The 19,456-nt window shown below is 43.0% G+C and overlaps 1 protein-coding gene across 4 annotated transcripts in view; it reads right to left on the minus strand.

Moving 5' to 3' along the window:
* ABCC9 (ATP binding cassette subfamily C member 9) overlaps positions 1-19,456 on the minus strand; it is an 843,291-nt gene that overhangs the window by 352,480 nt on the left and 471,355 nt on the right. For all 4 annotated transcript variants that reach the window (XM_069228541.1, XM_069228540.1, XM_069228543.1 and 1 more), the window contains one exon: positions 4,750-4,852. In XM_069228541.1, the coding sequence (XP_069084642.1) occupies positions 4,750-4,852 (103 nt within the window). The remainder of the gene's footprint in view (positions 1-4,749; positions 4,853-19,456) is intronic.

Here is a 19,456-nt window from a genome sequence, read left to right on the forward strand (position 1 = left end):
CAGTAACAAATTCAACTATACCGGCGCAAAGCCTGTTAAAGCACCTCTTGGTTGCAGCTCAGTAGGCTCAGAGATCCTGCCAGGGCATGCACATCAGCCAGAGATAGAGCCGTCACAGGGCTGCCAGAGCCTGGCAAGACCACAACACTGGTGACAAACATTCAGGTGTCAAATTGCACAATCCAGCGAAAACGGTTGCAAATACCCATTATGCCCCTATAAACCAATCAGGAAAAGAATAATGTATGATTTCACAGAGATTCTGGTGACATTCATAAAGGACCAGGTGCATAAACCTATATTGTGGTTGCATATGCTTTGAGTGGCAAAATAGGATTTGAAACCACAAAATAGGTACTTTTTATTTACTACACCCATTTTAGTAGTTGCTAAACTTTTACTCAATCTCAAAATTAGTTTGAGACTGGATAATGATTTGGTATTTGAAAGGTGTGTGCGGTGGGCATCCCTTTCAAATATCGAATTTGTGCCATATGTATCAATGGTTAGACACCATAACTCCAATAGCAAATCACTGACAAGCTACAAACTACCAAATTCGGCTGGTAACTCATTCACAAAAGGGGATGGGACTGCTTGGTTTCTCTCCCTTTTATGAGTTGTGGAAATCATTTCTGGGGTTGTGTGGGGGAGGAGGTGGTAGTTAGAGCCAATTTGCAGAGAAACTTTTAAGATTTTTTTTTCTAAACAGCTCCGTTTCCTTTAGGGAAATCGGTATGTTTTAATATAAACTTTCTTTATGTATAATGCCATCACAGACATGGTGGTCTGCTGACTCATGCTGGTCAACATTCCCGTAATAGTATCCAGTCAGAGTGAGTCGGAATTTTAACCCGACTTAACAAATATTAATTAGGTATATTGCAACACACTCCAATTCAGAGTTTTATAAACTGATATATTAGTTCATAGGACCGTTTCAATGTCTGCAACCAACAGAATAAAACATTTGTCCCCTGGTGCTTTCTCTTTTAAATCTCTGGTGGCCCAATCTGTAGTTTATATGCTATCAAAGATAAGTTTAGGTAACTAATGCACATAACTGTAGGTGTCGGGAGTAAGGGTCTGGTAGGCTGGTTGTGACCTATATTTTCTAGAGTGAAAGAGGACATTCTCGATTGTTTTTAGGCACTGCATATAACCTGTCAAATGCGTAGTGGTCTTCCCTTAATAAATATCGAATTTGTGCCATATGTATCAATAGTTTGACACCATAATTCCTATTGCAAACCACTGAAAAGTTTGAGACTCCTGAGTTGGGGTGGTAATTCATTCACAAACGAGGATGGGACCGGTTGGACTCCCTCCCCTTTGTCAGTTGTAGAAAATATTTCTGAGGGAGATATGGAAGGGTAGGCAATGCCAACTTGCAGAGAAACAGTAAAGAAAAATGAATCAATTTTTCCCTAAACATCTCCGTTTCCTTCAAGAAACTCGGTATGTTTTGATTAAAAACTTTCTTTATTTAAATGCCATCACAAACATAGTGCTCTGCTGCCTCTTGCTGGCCACCATCCCTGTGATAGCATCCAGTCCGAGTCAGTCGGCTATGTAACACATGTTAATTGGGTAGGTCATATTGCAACCCACTCCAAGTCAGAGTTTTATGTGCAGATATATTAGTACATAGCAACTAACAAACGATACATCTGGCACCTAGTTCTTTCTCTTTCAAATAGCTGGAAACACAACAAGAGGCAGAACAATACTATTCATTTATCTTCCCTTTTTCCACGCATGAATAGCACAGGGTGCCTCAATCTGGAGTTTATAGGCTGATATTTCTGCATAGCATAAGATGCTATCAAAGAAACGTTTATGGGGCTAATGCACATATTAACTGTAGGTGTCGGGAGTAAAAGTCTCTTAGGCTGCTCACGAGCTATATTTTCTAGACTCTCTTTGAAAGAGGAAATTCTCCATTTTTTCCAGGCACCAATTAGATCTGTCACTTGCTTGCGGTAGGGTAATGGGTAAAGCTAAATAGTATTTGTTGATGTAAAGCAGTGCTCCTAAAATCTTCAATATTTTACCTTGATATGAGGTTAAATAATTATTAATAAATAATAATTTGTTTTAGTTTATCATTCATTCTACACTTCGGCAGTTTCTAATCACTGTAACTATGGGATGTTACTATAACTAATTTATGGCATTAAATTGAACAACGTCTGAAAGATAAAAGGCAGATTCTGCACTGTAGAGACTCGAGCTACAACATACAGATAACTGCATTTTAGCTAAATGCAGCTTCAAACATTCAGCTAAATACAGAATAGAGTGCACAAGAAGGTTGATGATGGGCGGGCTCCTTGGCTTTTGTACTCTGGGCCATCACTGGAAAATCTTGCAGAATAAGTCTCATTGCCCTAAACCGGGATTCTAAAACCATTAAAAGTCGGTTGAGAGCTACAAGCACTGGGTACAACTTATTTCCCGCTCCTAGTATTAGTTGCCAGCTGCCCCACTTTATTATGTACTTTCTATAGTGTTGTTTTAATTGAATGATTCAGAAGATGATAGGCAAGCCGCCATATTATATTTGAGGAGCTGTTGGTGATGGCAGTGGTTTGAAGAGCCTGATGCGATATTGGTGGTCATAAAACAAAATTACTTCCGACAAGCTTAAAGACACATAGTACAATCCATTTCACTGACAGTCCAATTACATCCCAAAACAAGGAAAAGCTTATTCTGTTTAATTCCATTCACTGCAAAATACAGGAAGCAAATTTATAATGTGGCAGAAGCTACTGAATAAAACTCAAAGATTTCTGGTGAACTAAGACAGAACATCAGCAAGGCCAGACTGGCTGTACTGGGCATCGTGCATTTCCCTGGAAGGGTGGCGGGCTGCTTTTGTTATGGGGTGGGGGGGCGGGGCGGGGTTTGTAGCAGTGATGCAGTCTTAAAAGCATTGCAGAGTTCCTGGTATATCCAAAAGTTTTCAGACAACAAATAGAGTGCCAAGATAACTCTGGTGATTAATGTACCTGCTAGTCAAAGACTGGAATTTTATCTAATGGCAGTTTTGGCTCATCTAAGGTAGCACAGGGGGTTAATGTGCCTCCTGCAAGAACATGTACTATGCAGATCACAGAACACTATATTATGTGCATTGCTCAGTGTGATACTGCTTTTGTCACAGAAGTCCCTTTGTTACTGTGCAGTTCATAAATTGTAATCATAACCTAGCACAGTGAGCTATGAACTGCCATCAAACAGCTGCATGCAAATTGCATGGTGCAGGTTTTTAATTATCCTAATTCTGGTAAAAAGGGTTTGTTTGGGTAGAAATACTTTGTTATTAGTAAAGTCAACCCTAACCACTGTGTTACGTTCTGAATCATGAGTTTAAGCTTCCCCAGACCAAGCACGCTTAAAAAATGCCTACCAGTATAAATGATGTGAATCCTACACCTTGTAGTCCCCTTTGTCTTATGTAACATTTTCTATACACTGATTTACACATGTATAACTCATTGTCTCTGTATGTGTGTGTGATGTAAAGTGCTCCAACACCTTATGCTGGTAAGAGAGGCACTATAAACAAATGAAATGCACGTGAGAGAAAGGCTATGGAGAAATGAGACACTGTTAGAGGGTGATGGTGAGGGAATCATGGAAGAGCCCCAATATAGACTGCTGTAGCCTGGTGCACTGTAAGGTCATCATTTAGTACGCTTTAAAAACGAATACAATTGAATATATAATGAAAAATGTAGAATTCACAGTTTTTGCCATTTTTTCTGACATTTTCTTGGTGGGTGCAGAACCCACAAACCCCATTGTCGTGCTCAGACTCGCTAACTATTCACCCTATGGGGGCTGGTCTGACTAAATTTGCCAGGGCTGCTCTGGGTACCCAGTCCGGCCCTGAACATCAGTACCCACAGCAGATGTTGGCGTCCAAAGTACCTAAAATGCACTCACTTTAAACAGACGTAAGTACCACAATTATATGTAAAGTTTCAACCACAGTACAGAAACTGGACAGGTGTGAACAAAATGTACTAAAGAGAAGAACTCTTAACAGAAACATGTTTTATGAGGGCATGGAGGGGTCTGTCACTGCCCTTGCTGACAGCGAGAATGCAATGGACCCAATGCAAGCCAGAAAAAGAGGCCTCCTGCCACCAGGCCGTCAGAACCCCACCGCGGCCCAGCTCACTTTCACCTGCTGCACCAAAGATGGCTGAGCCGCTGCTCCTTCACAAAGGAAGTTAAAACAGATACTACACAAGTGCTTAGATACTTTTGGTCTGAATCGACGTTAAGGCAAAAAAAATACAGCTGTAATTTCAGATATTGTAGTTATAGATCAGGCTTGGCAAACCTTTTATCTGGTGTCACCCGAATGGTTTTATGAAATAAAACATGATGGCTTCTCGGCAAAATAAAATAGGACTTCACAAACAAAAGCATTTTCGGAAGTGCAGCTTCTTAATTTCCAGTGTTCATTTCTGTTCATCGAAGTCATCCCTTCCAAGTTTCCATTGCAGATTCACATATCGCCTGCAAGCGCGTTATCTTAGGAGGAATGGAACGCATACATCTACAAGCACTCATTTCTTTACACTGTAACACAACGCAGCCTCAGCTATTTTAAGCACATCGCGGTAATAAATCCTTTTATAGAGTTCACTCTATTACATGGTCGTTTGTATCTGATGAGGCTTGTCTTCTTCCACAAACTCGGAATCACATCACAGTCTAAACAGTACGTACCGTTCTGACCTCCAGCCATCTGTTGGCAGCAGACAAAAACAAGTAGGCAATGTTGTTAGTGTCTGTCAGCTCCAGCATACGTTGTTTAAATCTGGCTTCGTGTCTAGAAAAAATCATTACGCATTAATCCACAACACAATTTAAAGCAATAATTAAAGCACGTGTTGCATAGACCACAAAAATAGGTTGCAAAGATACAACAATGGAGCAGAAGCTCTTTTGCACAGTTTTTGCACTAAAGACATGAATATCTCTGCCCTGAAGACAAAAGTGGTGAAAATGAATTTGCAATTTTTCACTGTATTCACAAAACAGAGAATGGGATCACTCTGTATATATGAAAGTGGAACCTAAGCATGTGATATTTCTTATTAAGAATGCAACATAACCAGCGCAAAACCAGTTTGCTGCTTTGTCAACCAAAGTCATAAAGAAATCATATGACACTATGGGGCTCAATATGACCCCGATGGTCGGTGGTGGCTGGCAGTACCTACTGCCATATTATGAAATTGGCGGATTGGTTTACCACTCTGACTGCCATTCATTGTTCCTCGCATGGGATTATGACCCCCCCTACCGCCACGGTTTTCATGGCTTCCTTACCTCCACGAAAACCATGGCGGTAGGCACTATCAGTGACAGGGAATTCCTTCCCTGTCAGTGATAAGGGTCTCCCCGCCTCCCCCTCCCTCTCCAGAGCACCCCTTCCTCTCCAACCCCCCCACATACACCCCCTTCACACACACATGCATACACACACCCATACACACATGCATACATCCATTCACACACACATCCGCACACACTTACATACATACACGCAGACACGCATTCCACAACACAACATACGCGCATTCACGCCTCCATACATGCACACACATTAAAAAAGAAACACACACCCACGTACATGCACCCACAAACATTCACACACATCTCCACACACACACACAACACCCCCCACCCTCCTCCCCTATCAGAGCACCCACTTGCCTGTGTTCAGGGGGTCCTCTGGCAGGAGACGGGGTGCTGCAGCCAGCAGCAGCGTCTGCCAGAAGAACACTGCCAGGCCGTATTATTGGTCAATACGGCAGCAGCGCCACCTTACCACCATCCGCCGGCATGGCCACAGCTGGATTTCCGCCATCCTTCTGGCGGAAATCTGACTGTTTTCATAATAAGGCGGACGGCTGGTAGCCGCAGTGACGGTCTTTTGGCAGCCGTCGCCGCGGTGGTAGGGGGTTTTTACCACCAATTTTGTAATGAGGGCCTATATTTAAAAATTGGTCTTAACGTTATAGTTGGGTATGCACATAAACAATTTGTTGTGGTCAGTTGCTTAATCCTTCTTTAATTGTCAAATAGGCAGTTTCACTCCCTAATCTGGTAAACTGTGTCTGACTGTTGTTTCATTGATAATTTCGATATATAATATGTATTTTTCAGTGTCTTTCTGTTGTCCTATTCTGGTCTTTCATCTAGGAGTGTGTGAAGTTGCAAATGGCCTCATTTAGAGTTTGGTGAGTGGTGGAGGTCATTCCCGCAACCACCCGGGCCTGACTACTGCACACCATGTTTACAGATCTCTGACAGCCCTGCAAAGGCCTCTATGCCTGCAGGGGAGCCAAAGCAGCTCATCTAATGGGCACAGAATCTGCTGAACGGCTGCCATCTTTTATGCAGCCACACAGCAACTTTTTTTTTTTCTTCAAAAACAAATTTCCTAATCTGGAGTTTGTTTTTGAAACACAAAATACTAATGACCAACTAATGACTCAATGGCAATGCTGTTGAAAAGATGGCTCTCCACCTAGCCTCAGTTAATTCGTAAAAACACTAGAGATGGATGTGCATGTGATTAGCTTCTTCCTGTTCTTTTGCCTGATCTCTATCAGTATGCATCTGTCCTCATAGACCCTTTGTACTTTGATCACAGCCATATAATGCACTTTAGAATTTTACTACTGCAAAGACATGATGATTCCACTATTACTCAATGTTGTGGTCTGCAAAGTCTTATCTAATGTTAATGTAGACTTTAAATCACTTCAAATGGGTTTGTGTTGACATTGTCTGGCTGCTGCATGTTACTAGATCAGCTAAGCTCTAGCTACAATGGCAGAAATGAAGCTTTTCAGGACATTAAAATACCTAACCACGTCGGTGATGTAATATAATTCTGCAACCTACACGTGAATCAACTGGTTATTAAAGCAGAGACATATTCAAGAAGGTTGCCCAGTCATACTAGGTAGCATGGTAAAACCGGTGTAGTAGCTAATATCCAGTGTGGCTATGGGATCATCCAAATCAGTGATGTCTAAAGGTTGAGTGGCTTTGGCTAGAAGTCAGAACATTTTGGTAGTGACAGAAGCCACAAGCACTGCCCTACTAATAATTGAACACTATTTTACTCTTCTCAGAAATTCTGTGGTTTGCTTGATGGTTGGAGACATTGCATATAAGGGACCGGAGGTTCATAAGCATGAATTGTCATTCCAAGAAAAGAGTAGATTGAGTTTCATAAATCTGGATAAAACGATGGCAGGTCTTCAGTTACTTCACGATCAAAAGACTAAAAGCTTAACCCACGAATAAAGGAAAGATTGTCAGTGTTATAACTTGGTTCACTGATCCACAGAATTTTAAAATTCAGTCACATATTTTATGATAGTCACAGTAAATATGTAATAAGACAATGTACAGATAATTATCTTTAATTGAGATTACTCACACTGTTTTTGGTTATCCTGAAACTAGACTGGAGTTTGCAGCTTCCACACGCATGTGACAAAGTGATAATGGACAGGCAGGTCATCAAGTTTATAAGGAGGGATAGCTGAAAAACTTTGCAACAGATTTGACACGTTCAGGTGTTTTGAATTAACACAACTCTGTCCTGACAAAGATGTAAGGACAGAGTGATCTTAGATTGTATTTTCTTAGAGAAAATAGTTGCAGTTCCAAATGAGAAGAATGTATGTACGTTCTGGTTTAGATTGATCTTAGATCTGAGGAACTCAACAAGTGGGTGCCAGCAAATTACTTCCAGATTGAAACACTTCAGTCAATAATACTGCATTGTTGGAAAGAAGACTACATCACATCAAAGACTTCTAGGATGTCTAGTATCATATTTTAATTCACAAGAGTCACCTCTATGCAGGATTGCAATTTCCACTGTATAAGTTTGAATTTGGACTAAAAACTTTAGAAACAGTTTTTACAAGCGTGCTTGTCTCCCTGGAAGGCATCTTTGCCAGCTAGCCTAAGGATCTGCTTGCATGTGGAATGGCTTATTTATGCACCATTTCAGGAAATGTTAACTAAATAATTTGGGGATGATCCTAGGTCATGAAGCCTGGCCGGGTGGTGAACACTGAGGGCTGTATTACACTGAGTGCCCCTGGGACACTTGTATTACAGAAGGGGCCATAGACGCACATCACCATCTATAATACAGATCTGCCAGCGCTACATGTTTACCAGAACGATCACAAGAGGCCATGCTGTTATTTCGATGGGGCCGTGGCCTTTTACAAATTAAGAATCACTTTGCCTCTGAGCCTTCCATTTTATCCATTTGCAGGTGGATCTTTCTCCCCCCAAGGGAGTGTTGCCAGCTGCACAATGAAATGTGTACCGATGGCTTTAAACAGCTGGTCTATCTTTCACTAGTACCCTGCCCACAGGGCAGGCAAGTCCATGGCAGCACCGGGGACAGCATATAAACTGTATTATTATGCAAAGGCACAGTTGTCACCCAGCACACTCATTGTGGCGCAAACAAGTCCCAAGAATTCATGGTTTCATTCAGTCCAGGAGTCCATGGAGCCTCATTCCAGACTGCAGCAGAAGTGGTCTTGCTTCTGGGGCATAGGCTCTATCAGCTAAGGAGAAACGCAAAAGGAGTGTCTGGACAGAAACATGAGTCAACTAAGAGAATAGTTAAAGATGCAAGTCAATATGGGGTCTTTGAGTGAGGCCATGGGCACTACTGCAGCAGAAGACAAAATTTCGACATCTTTTAAAGCATTTGTGACCAGCAAGCCATTGCTATGCAAACTGACACTAAGGCCCATATTTATACTTTTTGACGCTAAACTGCGCTAACGCAGTTTAGCGTCAAAAAATTTTGCGCCGTCTAACGCCATTCTGAAGCGCCCTGCGGGCGCCGTATTTATGGAATGGCGTTAGACGGCGCAATCAGACCGGCGCTGCCTGGTGTGCGTGGAAAAAAACCACGTACACCAGACAGCGCCGGCGTAGGGGGAAAATGGCGTATGGGCGTCTTAAAATGGGGCAAGTCAGGTTACGTCGAAAAAATCGTCGTAACCCGACTTGCGCCATTTTTTTTCGACGCCCATCCCCCATCAACATGACTCCTATCATTGTAAAGATAGGAGTCATGCCCCCTTGCCCAATGACCATGCCCAGGGGACTTCTGTCCCCTGGGCATGGTCATTGGGCATAGTGGCATGTAGGGGGGCACAAATCAGGCCCCCCTATGCCACAAAAAAAAAAAAAAAATACTTACCTGGACTTACCTTAATGTTCATGGGATGGGTCCCTCCGTCCTTGGGTGTCCTCCTGGGGTGGGCAAGGGTGGCAGGGGGGGTCCCTGGGGGCAGGGGAGGGCACCTCTGGGCTCATTTTGAGCCCACTTGTCCCTTAACGCCATGCCTGACCCAGGCGTTAAAAAGCGGCGCAAAAGCGCTGTTTTTGGCCACGCCCACTCCCGGGCGTCATTTTTGCCCGGGAGTATAAATACCACGTAAAGGCCTGGGAGTCATTTTTTAAGACGGGAACGCCTCCCTTGCATATCATTAACGCAAGGAAGGGGTTCACGCTAAAAAATGACGCCCACTCCGGGCACTTTGGCGCCCGAAGCGTCTAACGCCATAGTATAAATATGGCGTTAGTTGGCGTTAGTTTAGCGTCGAATTTGCGTCGAAAAAAACAACGCAAATTCGGCGCAACCAGAGTATAAATACGGCCCTAAGACCCATATTTATACTTGTTTAGCGCCGCATTTGCGTCATTTTTTGACGCAAAAGTGGCACAAACTTACAAAATACAATTATATTTTGTAAGTATGCGCCACTTTTGTGTCAAAAAATGACGCAAATGCGGCGCTAAAAAAATATAAATATGGGCCTAAATGTTCCAGAAATGCGATCAGCATTTCATTTAGTGACTGCAGTCGCAAACAGGGAAAAAGGGACGAGTTGGTATTTCCGAGTCTCCAAAGAGATAACAACAAATGGTAGTGCACGAGGATGTGGACTACACTGAACTACAGGACAATGCAGCGACAATGGGATTTTTTTAGTTGTTCCACCTAATTTTATTTTCCCTAAAATATATACTGCCTATTGTTACTTGTTAGGATGGGGAAAACATGTATTGTTTTTATGAAGAATGTGTGGACTTCTGAAGTAAAAGTAACCTTTTGCTATCTTGGCCTTAATTCAGAGTACAAATTGTATGAAAGAATGTGTTGTAATGTTTACAAGTACTATTTATTTTTCCTTTTTATCTATCGATTTTTGAAAGTGAGGCAAAGGGTCAATGTGCGTCTTGCTGAAGTGAACAATAAAGTGTAAGTTGTTGTTCTTTGTGTTAGAACTTGTGAGCAAATTGTAAACGAGACAGCCAAGAGTAAACTTTATGAAATATTGACGTATGGGTAATCCAATTTCATACACTGCTGAAATATATCAACTTTGAAATAAATTGTCTCACAATCTCGAGTTTAACCCGATTAGTCCTATAAACTAAGAACTATGGGTCACATGTGGTTTGGTCCTTAGAATGTTTCTATGTATGCATTGTGGAATATTTCCTTCTCACCACTATGTCTGTGAGTTCTGTTAGAGCAGGTGTTCTAATAAAAATATTAATGAATATTCATGTATTCTGAGTAATGGATTTGCGTATAAAATGTAATAATATAGAGGAAAATAATGCACGGATTTGAAAATGTGTCCACGTGAATGGCCGCCAATGTTCACGAAGTGTACTTATTAATGACTTATTAATATGAAACATGAAGGTTATGTTTGATTAATGTATAAATACATCATATTGAGGGTTATACATTATGTATTAGCTTTATTAATTGTAGGGCTTAACCTGGGAGAGGTCTTGGCCTAGTTGAATGGCCTCATGTCAAGCTGTATTTCTAAACTGATTAATAAAACATTTGCTTAGAGAATTAAATTGTGATATTCCACTGTGCTGACCAAATGTGCTCATAGCTAAAAGTCTTTGTAAAATGAAACATTATAAGTGTAATATGTGTAAGACTGACTTTCTCAGGAGGAGAATAATAACTGCACTGACTGGAGTACAAGCTGCAACAATATTGTTACCTGACGAGCCAGAAGATGAGGACATTACAAGAGAAGCCAATCAGTGACATGTGAACCGTGTACTAGTAGAAACTATAGATTTGATATTTTAGTTTTATTGGACACAGTGGGAACATACGATCCCTTGACCAATAGGGACTTGGGAAGTCATTTTAGGAAATCTAACTTAGCCGGACTGCACCTAAAGGAGATGCGCCATTCCCCCAATTCTTCCCAAGGGTTTACCACTATTCTTTCAAATTGCTTAAAGACTTTACGTTGCCTGCATCTTGTTCCTGAATCCTGATGCCTTTCTGACCAAGCTGATGTCCTGATGACAAAGACTACCTTTGCTTTTTCTTTCTAGGTACCAACCGCACTATTTTGATAAAGCCATAGTTAGATGTTTTCTAAATTTGTGTTGACTAAAATGTTTAGCATGAATCCCAACATGGTAATGCTAATCTGGTGTTAGGTATGGATCTTCACTAATGAATGTCTGTTATAGGGAGTAATAGTCTATGTCTTTCCTTTGCTAAATCTAAATATATGTGATATCGTTTGCACAATTGTTCTTGTTATTACTTTGCACCGTAACCTTAGAATGTGTAATTATTAAAGCCTTGATTAGATTACGTTTCTTTCGCTGCTTTGGGCAGCCAGTGATGTTTCTGCACCTGTGATTTGATTTTGAGATTATCTTATGTGACATTAGCATTGTTAATATAGGGAAATAAGTATTCTAACTTTCACTAAAAGATGTGGTTATTCATGAATGAAAGGTCATGGAGTGTGATAATTACTAACGCCAATTGATTACTAATGCTATTGATTATCATTGATTATTGATGTTAGTGACTGGTTATTGATTATTGATCTGCATGTACTGAATCTATGGTGGGAACATCTTAAATGTGAGTCAAAAGGTCAATTGACCAATTTGCGTTCCCTTGAAACTTTACTCATTAAGATCTGATGTGCTAACAGACGTGGTAGCAGACTGTTGGTTCGTCTCCTTAAGAGCCCATCATAGATGCCCAGTAGAGGTTTTGGATTTATTTTCTGAATTATATAAATTGGAGAGAAAATATTTCTGAAGTCCTGAAATGACTTGGAGCCCGCCAATGGTTGTTTGAGGATGTTCTCGGCATTCTAGTGATACTGTGAATGGAGTATGATTTGCGCTTGCACAGCTTATGCAAATCATAGGTGAATTGCAACGTTTGTGAGGGTTTAGGGAGTTTGCGCACTCCAAATGAAGTTGTAGAAGGAGTGTGCGTACTCCGCAGTGTGAGAGTAGGGAAGTCGTCGAACTTCATATGTGTGTGGCGCTTTGTGCTAAAAAATTGTCCACGTGGTTGTTGATGTATGGACACTGCATGGTCTAAGACTGCGGGTATATTGAAAAGTGTATGAGACACGTTTTGTTTTTGTTGTAATTTATCTGGTTTAGCAGGTCCATCAGGCGTGGTCGACAAGTCAGAGTGTGAGTCAAAGTGAGTGAAAGAAAATTTCGAATGATACCTGGCGAGTACTATGTGCACCAGGACAGACCCACTGATCATTTCACAGTAAAATTTGTGGGTCGAATTTTGCTTGCGAATCAGGGAAGCTGAGAAAAAAGGAGTAGCTGAAAGAGCGGGAAGACCTGTCAGTGAAAAATCCACGAAGCTTCTGAAGCGATTGTGTTACCTTTCCTTTAGTAAACCAGCAGATTTGTTTTTTGATTTTGGTTTGAGGTCGCAATTTTTTTGCATTAGTTTTGTGTGAATTGAAGTTTGGGAAGACAAGCCGCGAGACTTTGACAGCCACAGTACGTGTGATTGAGACGCCATTTGAGCCGCGCTGGGATAGGTCGGTTAGAAAGAAGGGTCGCAGACGGATTGGCAGCAGTCCATGAGGCGCAATTGGTTGAGGAGGTGGGTGAAGAGAATTCTGGGATTAAATGTCACTTCCTGATCTGATTTTGAATAACATAAAGGTCGAAAAGATGACATTTTTCAAGGCTTTAAAGAGTACTTTAAGGGGAGATACATACATTACAACGAGTATAGGCAAGGCTACTCCGCCACAAGGCACACCAGCTTACATTGTAATGGAAGAGAAGGGTGTCGCGCCATGTCTTTGTGTATGTGAACAGAGTGTTAGGACACAGAATACAATGGGGGAGGACATAATGAAAGTACTCAAGTAGTTTCTGCTGTGGAACAGACTTTTGGCAGATTGAGATCGCTGTTAGACCTTAGTCCATTTGAAGTACTTCCAGATACTATGGTAGGGTCACACATTAGTCAGAGCTTGAAATTACTGATGCTGCAGACCCCAAATGCAGTTGCGCAGCAGGTATCATCTGTCAAAGTCAGCAACATCTTGTTGCAAGGTTTGACTGCTCAGCAGTTCACTGTATGGATAGACAAGCTGAATACCCTGCAGAGTGATCCTAAGGGAGAAGAGTATTTGAACTACGCTAGACTAAGCACAGAAGCAGGTGAGCTCATTGAGGGAACTATGGATGTGAACAGGTTGGAATCCTACACAGAAGCAGAGTTGAGATATCTGTGTTCAAAGGATACATGGGAAGTGTGCAATGCGCAACAGAAGCTAGCAGACCTGGCAGAGAAGTACGGCATAGAAAACGAAGCATTTGAATAGGAGTTACAGATTAGATTTTGAGACCAAAGATTTTGAACACATGAGATCTGCCGGAATGAAGTCACAAGTCACAGACTTGGGGAGCATTAGATAAAATGGGAAGGTAGATGGGTAAAGAAAAGATACAAGAGAAAAGAGGATTCTGTGGAGCTGACTGCAAATGTGCACCAAGGCCAAGATCCATTGAAGATTTTACCAATGAGAGATATTCCAGGAGGGAATTTTGTTCTTGTCCCTTGGAGCAGAAGTGATATTCTATCATTTACAAATGATTATCCAAAATTGAGAGAGAAGCCAGTAGAATGGTACAAGCAAACAGATAGGTTTGTAAAACTTGCAAAGGACCTGTGGGAGGATTTGAACACCTTATTAGAGATAGTGGTCCCAGCTGATCTGTGGATAGAGTGTAAGAGGAGTATAGCTTGGCCAACAAGAGAACCAGAGAGAGATACAATTACAGCTGCACCATTTCCCAGGGTAATGAAATATTACTATAAGGTGATTGAATTTTTGAAAGAGAGCATTTCACCCAAGAACATTGATTTGCAGAGAATTGACAGGACAGCTCAGGAAGCAAAGGAGTCAATACATGCGTATTATGAGAGATTGTTACAGGTGTTCAAGCATTACAGCGGTAAAGAGACAATTGAGGCGAAGGACCTGATTGATTTTGTGTTCAGATTCATGGAAGGATTAAAACATGAAATTAGCCAGATGATTAAGAGTCATTTGATTTGCTGGCAAGCAAAGCCGATCGACGATGTATTGCAGTATGCAAAATACTGTAGTGATGAAATTGAGTTGAAGCAGAAAAAGCTGAAAAAGAAGGCAATGGTGATGCAGATAGAAGCTGCCCAGACAGGCATGCAGGGAAAGTTTCCACAGCAGCTACCACAGCAGCAACAGGGAAACATGGTATTTCAGCCCCAGATGAGTGGTAGTGGTCGGGGAGGTAATATAAACCATGGTCCTGATCTTGGTACTGTTGTGGTTCAGAATGATGTGCAAGGAATGAAGAAATTATTGCCTTGTCCTGCTGGCAAAGCCGTCGGATATTGGAAACGGGAGTGTCTGATGTTGGTGCAGGAAGGTGTTGTTCAACAGACTAATTATGTCAATTCATTCCAGAACATGAGAGGACCGAGAATGAGAGGTCCTAATCCAAACTTTCAAAATAATGTGAATCAAGTGCAGAATTTTCAACACATGCATCAGGTGCAAATGACACGTGTACAAATAACACAGTTGCAGCCAATGCAACAGCAGGTTCCAATGGAACCTACACAGCAAGTTCAAACACCTCAAGCCCCAATGAAACAGCAGCAAATTATGCTTTCTCAACAGGTCACAAGTCAGAAGCTTAACCAAAGTAATAACACAGTACACCAATTCCCGTTACACAGTGATAATAAAAATAAACGATGATTGGGTGAGTGAAAGTTCAGATGAGGAGCCATGTGTGCTTGCAGCCTAGAGAGGTCCCTATGTCACAGAGTTTCTTTCTTGGTTGACACAGGACCTACACGTTCTACAATAAGATCGATTGAGGTTCAAAACCTGCCCTGTTGGACCTGGCTTTTATGACAGGGTCATCCCCAAACTTTTTGTCTCCTTCCTCCAATTTTTTCTGACCTGTTGTTGTTGGCTTTTGAACTCTGGGCACTTTACCACTGCTAACCAGAGCTAAAGTGCATATGCTCTCTGTGTAAATTGTACTGTTGATTGGTTTATCCATGATTGGCTATTTAATTTACTTGTAAGACCCTAGCAGAGTGCACTATATGTGCCTAGGGCCTGTAGATTAAATGCTACTAGTGGGCCTGCAGCACTGGTTGTGCCACCCACTACAGTAGCCCCTTAACCTTGTCTCAGGCCTGCCATTGCAAGGCCTGTGTGTGCAGTTTCACTGCCACTTCGACTTGGCATTTAAAAGTACTTGCCAAGCCTAAAACTCCCCTTTTTTTACATATAAGTCACCCCTAATGTGTGCCCTAGGTAACCCCTAGAGCAGGGTGCGGTGTGGGTAAAAGGCAGGACATGTACCTGTGTAGTTTATATGTCCTGGTAGTGTAAAACTCCTAAATTTGTTTTTACACTACTGTGAGGCCTGCTCCCTTCATAGGCTAACATTGGGGCTGCCCTCATACATTGTTGAAGTGGCAGCTGCTGATCTGAAAGGAGCAGGAAGGTCATATTTAGTATGGCCAGAATGGTAATACAAAATCCTGCTGACTGGTGAAGTCGGATTTAATATTGCTATTCTAGAAATGCCACTTTTAGAAAGTGAGCATTTCTTTGCACTTAAATCTTTCTGTGCCTTACAATCCACGTCTGGCTAGGTTTAGTTGACAGCTTCTTGTGCATTCACTCAGACACACCCCAAACACAGGGTACTCAGCCTCACTTGCATACATCTGCATTTTGAATGGGTCTTCCTGGGTTGGGAGGGAGGAGGGCCTGCCCTCACACAAAGGACTGCCACACCCCCTACTGGGACCCTTGCAGACAGGATTGAACTGAAAGGGGACCTGGTGCATTTCTTAGCCACTCTTTGAAGTCACCCCCACTTCAAAGGCACAATTTAGTATAAAACAGGGCCTCTGCCCTACCTCATCAGACACTTGCTGGAGAAGTAACCTGAACCAGAACCTGCATCCTGCCAAGAAGAACTGCCTGGCTGCCTAAAGGACTCACCTGACTGCTTTCTACAAAGGACTGCTGCCTTGCTGTTGCCCTGCTGCCTTGCTGAACTCTTGCCTTGCTGCTGAAGTGCTCTCCAAGGGCTTGGATAGAGCTTGCCTCCTGTTCCCTGAAGTCTCAGGACCAAAAAGACTTCTCTTTTTCATTTGGACACCTTGTGCGCCCAAAGATTCGATGCACAGCTTGCTCCGTGGTGAATAATTCACCGCACGCCGATCCGGAAAGACGCCACTCAACGCGACGTCTACGGTGCGACCGGAACTTCGACGCACGGCCTCGCCTGTACAACGCCGCCCGACTTCAGAAAGGAAATCGACGCAACGCCTGCCGTGAGGGAAAAAAATCTACGCACAGCCCACTGGAACGACGCGCAGCCGGAAAACAGGACTAGGATTCCACGCACAGACCCCGGGACATCTGGTAATCCCGCAAACCATAGGAGACTGTACGTGCGCCGGAAAATGACGCACGGCTTCCCCGCGTGAAAAATAACGACGCAAGTCCGTGTGTAAAGGGGCGAAACTGACGCACACACCATTTTTCCACGTATCTCCTCCTCTGCGGCCCTTTGCGGTGATTTTCCACTTTAAACCAGGTACTTATGCTTGAAAGTGACTTTGTTTGCTTTTTAAAGACTTAAGGCACTTTATATCACTTTTCAGTGATATCTCTACAATTTCATATTGCATCCTTATTCGTTTTGACCTGCAAATATCCAGATAAATATTATATATTTTTCTAAACACTGTGTGGTGTATTTTTGTGGTGCTATATTGTGATATTGTATGATTTATTTCACAAATACTTTACACATTGCCTTCTAAGTTAAGCCTGACTACTCAGTGCCAAGCTACCAGAGGGTGGGCACAGGATAATTTGGATTGTGTGTGACTTACCCTGACTAGAGTGAGGGTTCTTGCTTGGATAGAGGGTAATCTGACTGCCAACCAAAAACCCCAGTTCTAACATGCCCCTTTCAGGTGAAACAGTTCAGACTGTAGGGGTAGTGAATCAGTATTTGACCAACCCGATTACAGAACCAGTGAAGGTTAAAATTGGCAACTTCCAGGGATTGCACAAATTTGTAGTCTGTGATTCAAGTCCAGTGTCCCTACTGGGAGGAGACTTGCTGTGTAAAACAAGATGCTCGATTACAGAGTGTGAGACAATAAATGAGGAATACCCTCTGATTGAATTTTCCCAGTATTCGCAGTGAAGGAGCTTCATCCTGATTTACAAGGAACGGTTAAGGAAAAAGTATGGCATCTGACAGGAAAAGAGGTAGGTCTGATAAAGGGAATTGAGCCAGTTAAAGATACTGTAAAGCCGAATGCTATTTTTCCTCACATTCCCCAGTACCACACACCACAAGATGTCCTTGTGAAGGTCGCCCAAATAATTGCAGAATTTGTAAAACAAGGGGTTCTGCAGGGAGTACTGAGCAGCCCATGTTATTCACCAATAATGAGTCTGAAAAATCATGGGCCTGTCAGAGCCCTTGAGGCAGAAGTGGGACATCCTCTTGCCATGCCTTTTGTTCGCCTACAGGAAGGTGCCTCAAAAGGGACTGGGGTTTAGTCCCTTTGAACTGATTTATGGCCACCCTGTGAGGGGACCTTTGAGTCTGATTAAGGAAGCTTTGGAGAAAGCTCCTAGTAAACCCCCCAGTATGTATTCAGTTGCATGCTGGATCTGAGAAACCAGACTGCCTGCTTCAGGAGTCTCGCTAAGGAAAACCTGGAAGCAAGCCAGGAGGACATGAAACGCTGATATGATCAGAATGCCACTCTGGTCGAGTTTCAACCTGGACAAAAAGTGTGGGTGATGGCACCAGTGGAGCCTAGGGTGCTCCAGGATAAGTGGACTGGGCCATTTGTGGTGGTGGAGCGCAAGAGTGAAGTCACCTGCTTGGTGGACTTGCGGTCTCCAAGGAACCCTTTAAGGGTCCTGCATGTCAACCGCCTCAAGCCATACTTTGAGCGGACTTAGCTGTCAATGCTCCTTGCAACAGATGATGGGGTGGAGGAGGAGAGGGAGCCGTTTCCTGACCTCCTGTCTGCAGGAGAAAAAGATGGGTCAGTGGAGGGAGTGATCCTTTCCCCCTCCCTGACTGAGGAGCAGCAAGGTGACTGTCACCACGTGTTGGGACAGTTTTCCTCACTGTTTTCCCTGATCCCAGGAGTCACACTTGTATGCACACATGATGTTGACACTGGGGACAGTACACCCATAAACAGAAGGTTTACAGGGTGACTGACAGGGTCAGGGCATGCATTAAGGATGAGGTATCCAAAATGCTTACCCTAGGTGTTATTGAGCTCTGCAGCAGTCCTTGGGCCAGCACAGTGGTATTGGTTCCAAAGGCTGCTGCACCTGGTGCCACTCCAGAACTCAGGTTCGGTGTGGACTACTGGGGTCTCAATGCGGTCAGCAAGACTGACGCACACCCCATCCCCCGAGCTGATGAGCTCATTGACCAGTTGGGAGCTGCCAAGTACCTCAGAACGTTTTATTTAACATCTGGGTACTGGCAGATTGCCTTAACTGAGGGGGCCAAGGAGAGGCCAGCATTCTCTACACCAGATGGACGCTTTCAATTTAAAGTAATGCCATTTGGGATGAAGAATGCCCCTGCCACCTTTCAGAGGTTGGTCAACCAGGTGTTGGCCGGACTGGATGATTTCAGTGCCACCTACCTGGATGACACTGCTGTGTTTAGTTCTACATGGAAGGAACACTTGCAACACCTCTGGAGAGTGTGAGAGGCCCTGCAGAAAGCAGGTCTCACTATTAAGGTGAGCAAGTGCCAAATAGGGCAGGGTTCTGTGGTGTACTTAGGACACCAGGTGGGGAGTGGCCAAGTGGCACCCCTACAGCCTAAGATTGATACAGTTCTGGCTTGGGAGCCTCCCAAGACCCAGACTGAAGTGAGAGCCTTTTTAGGTCTCACAAGATATTACAGGAAGTTTGTTAAGGGATATGGTACCATTGTTACCCCCTTA

Source organism: Pleurodeles waltl, chromosome 4_1 (genome assembly GCF_031143425.1).
Source record: "Pleurodeles waltl isolate 20211129_DDA chromosome 4_1, aPleWal1.hap1.20221129, whole genome shotgun sequence".
Classification (NCBI taxonomy): domain Eukaryota; kingdom Metazoa; phylum Chordata; class Amphibia; order Caudata; family Salamandridae; genus Pleurodeles; species Pleurodeles waltl.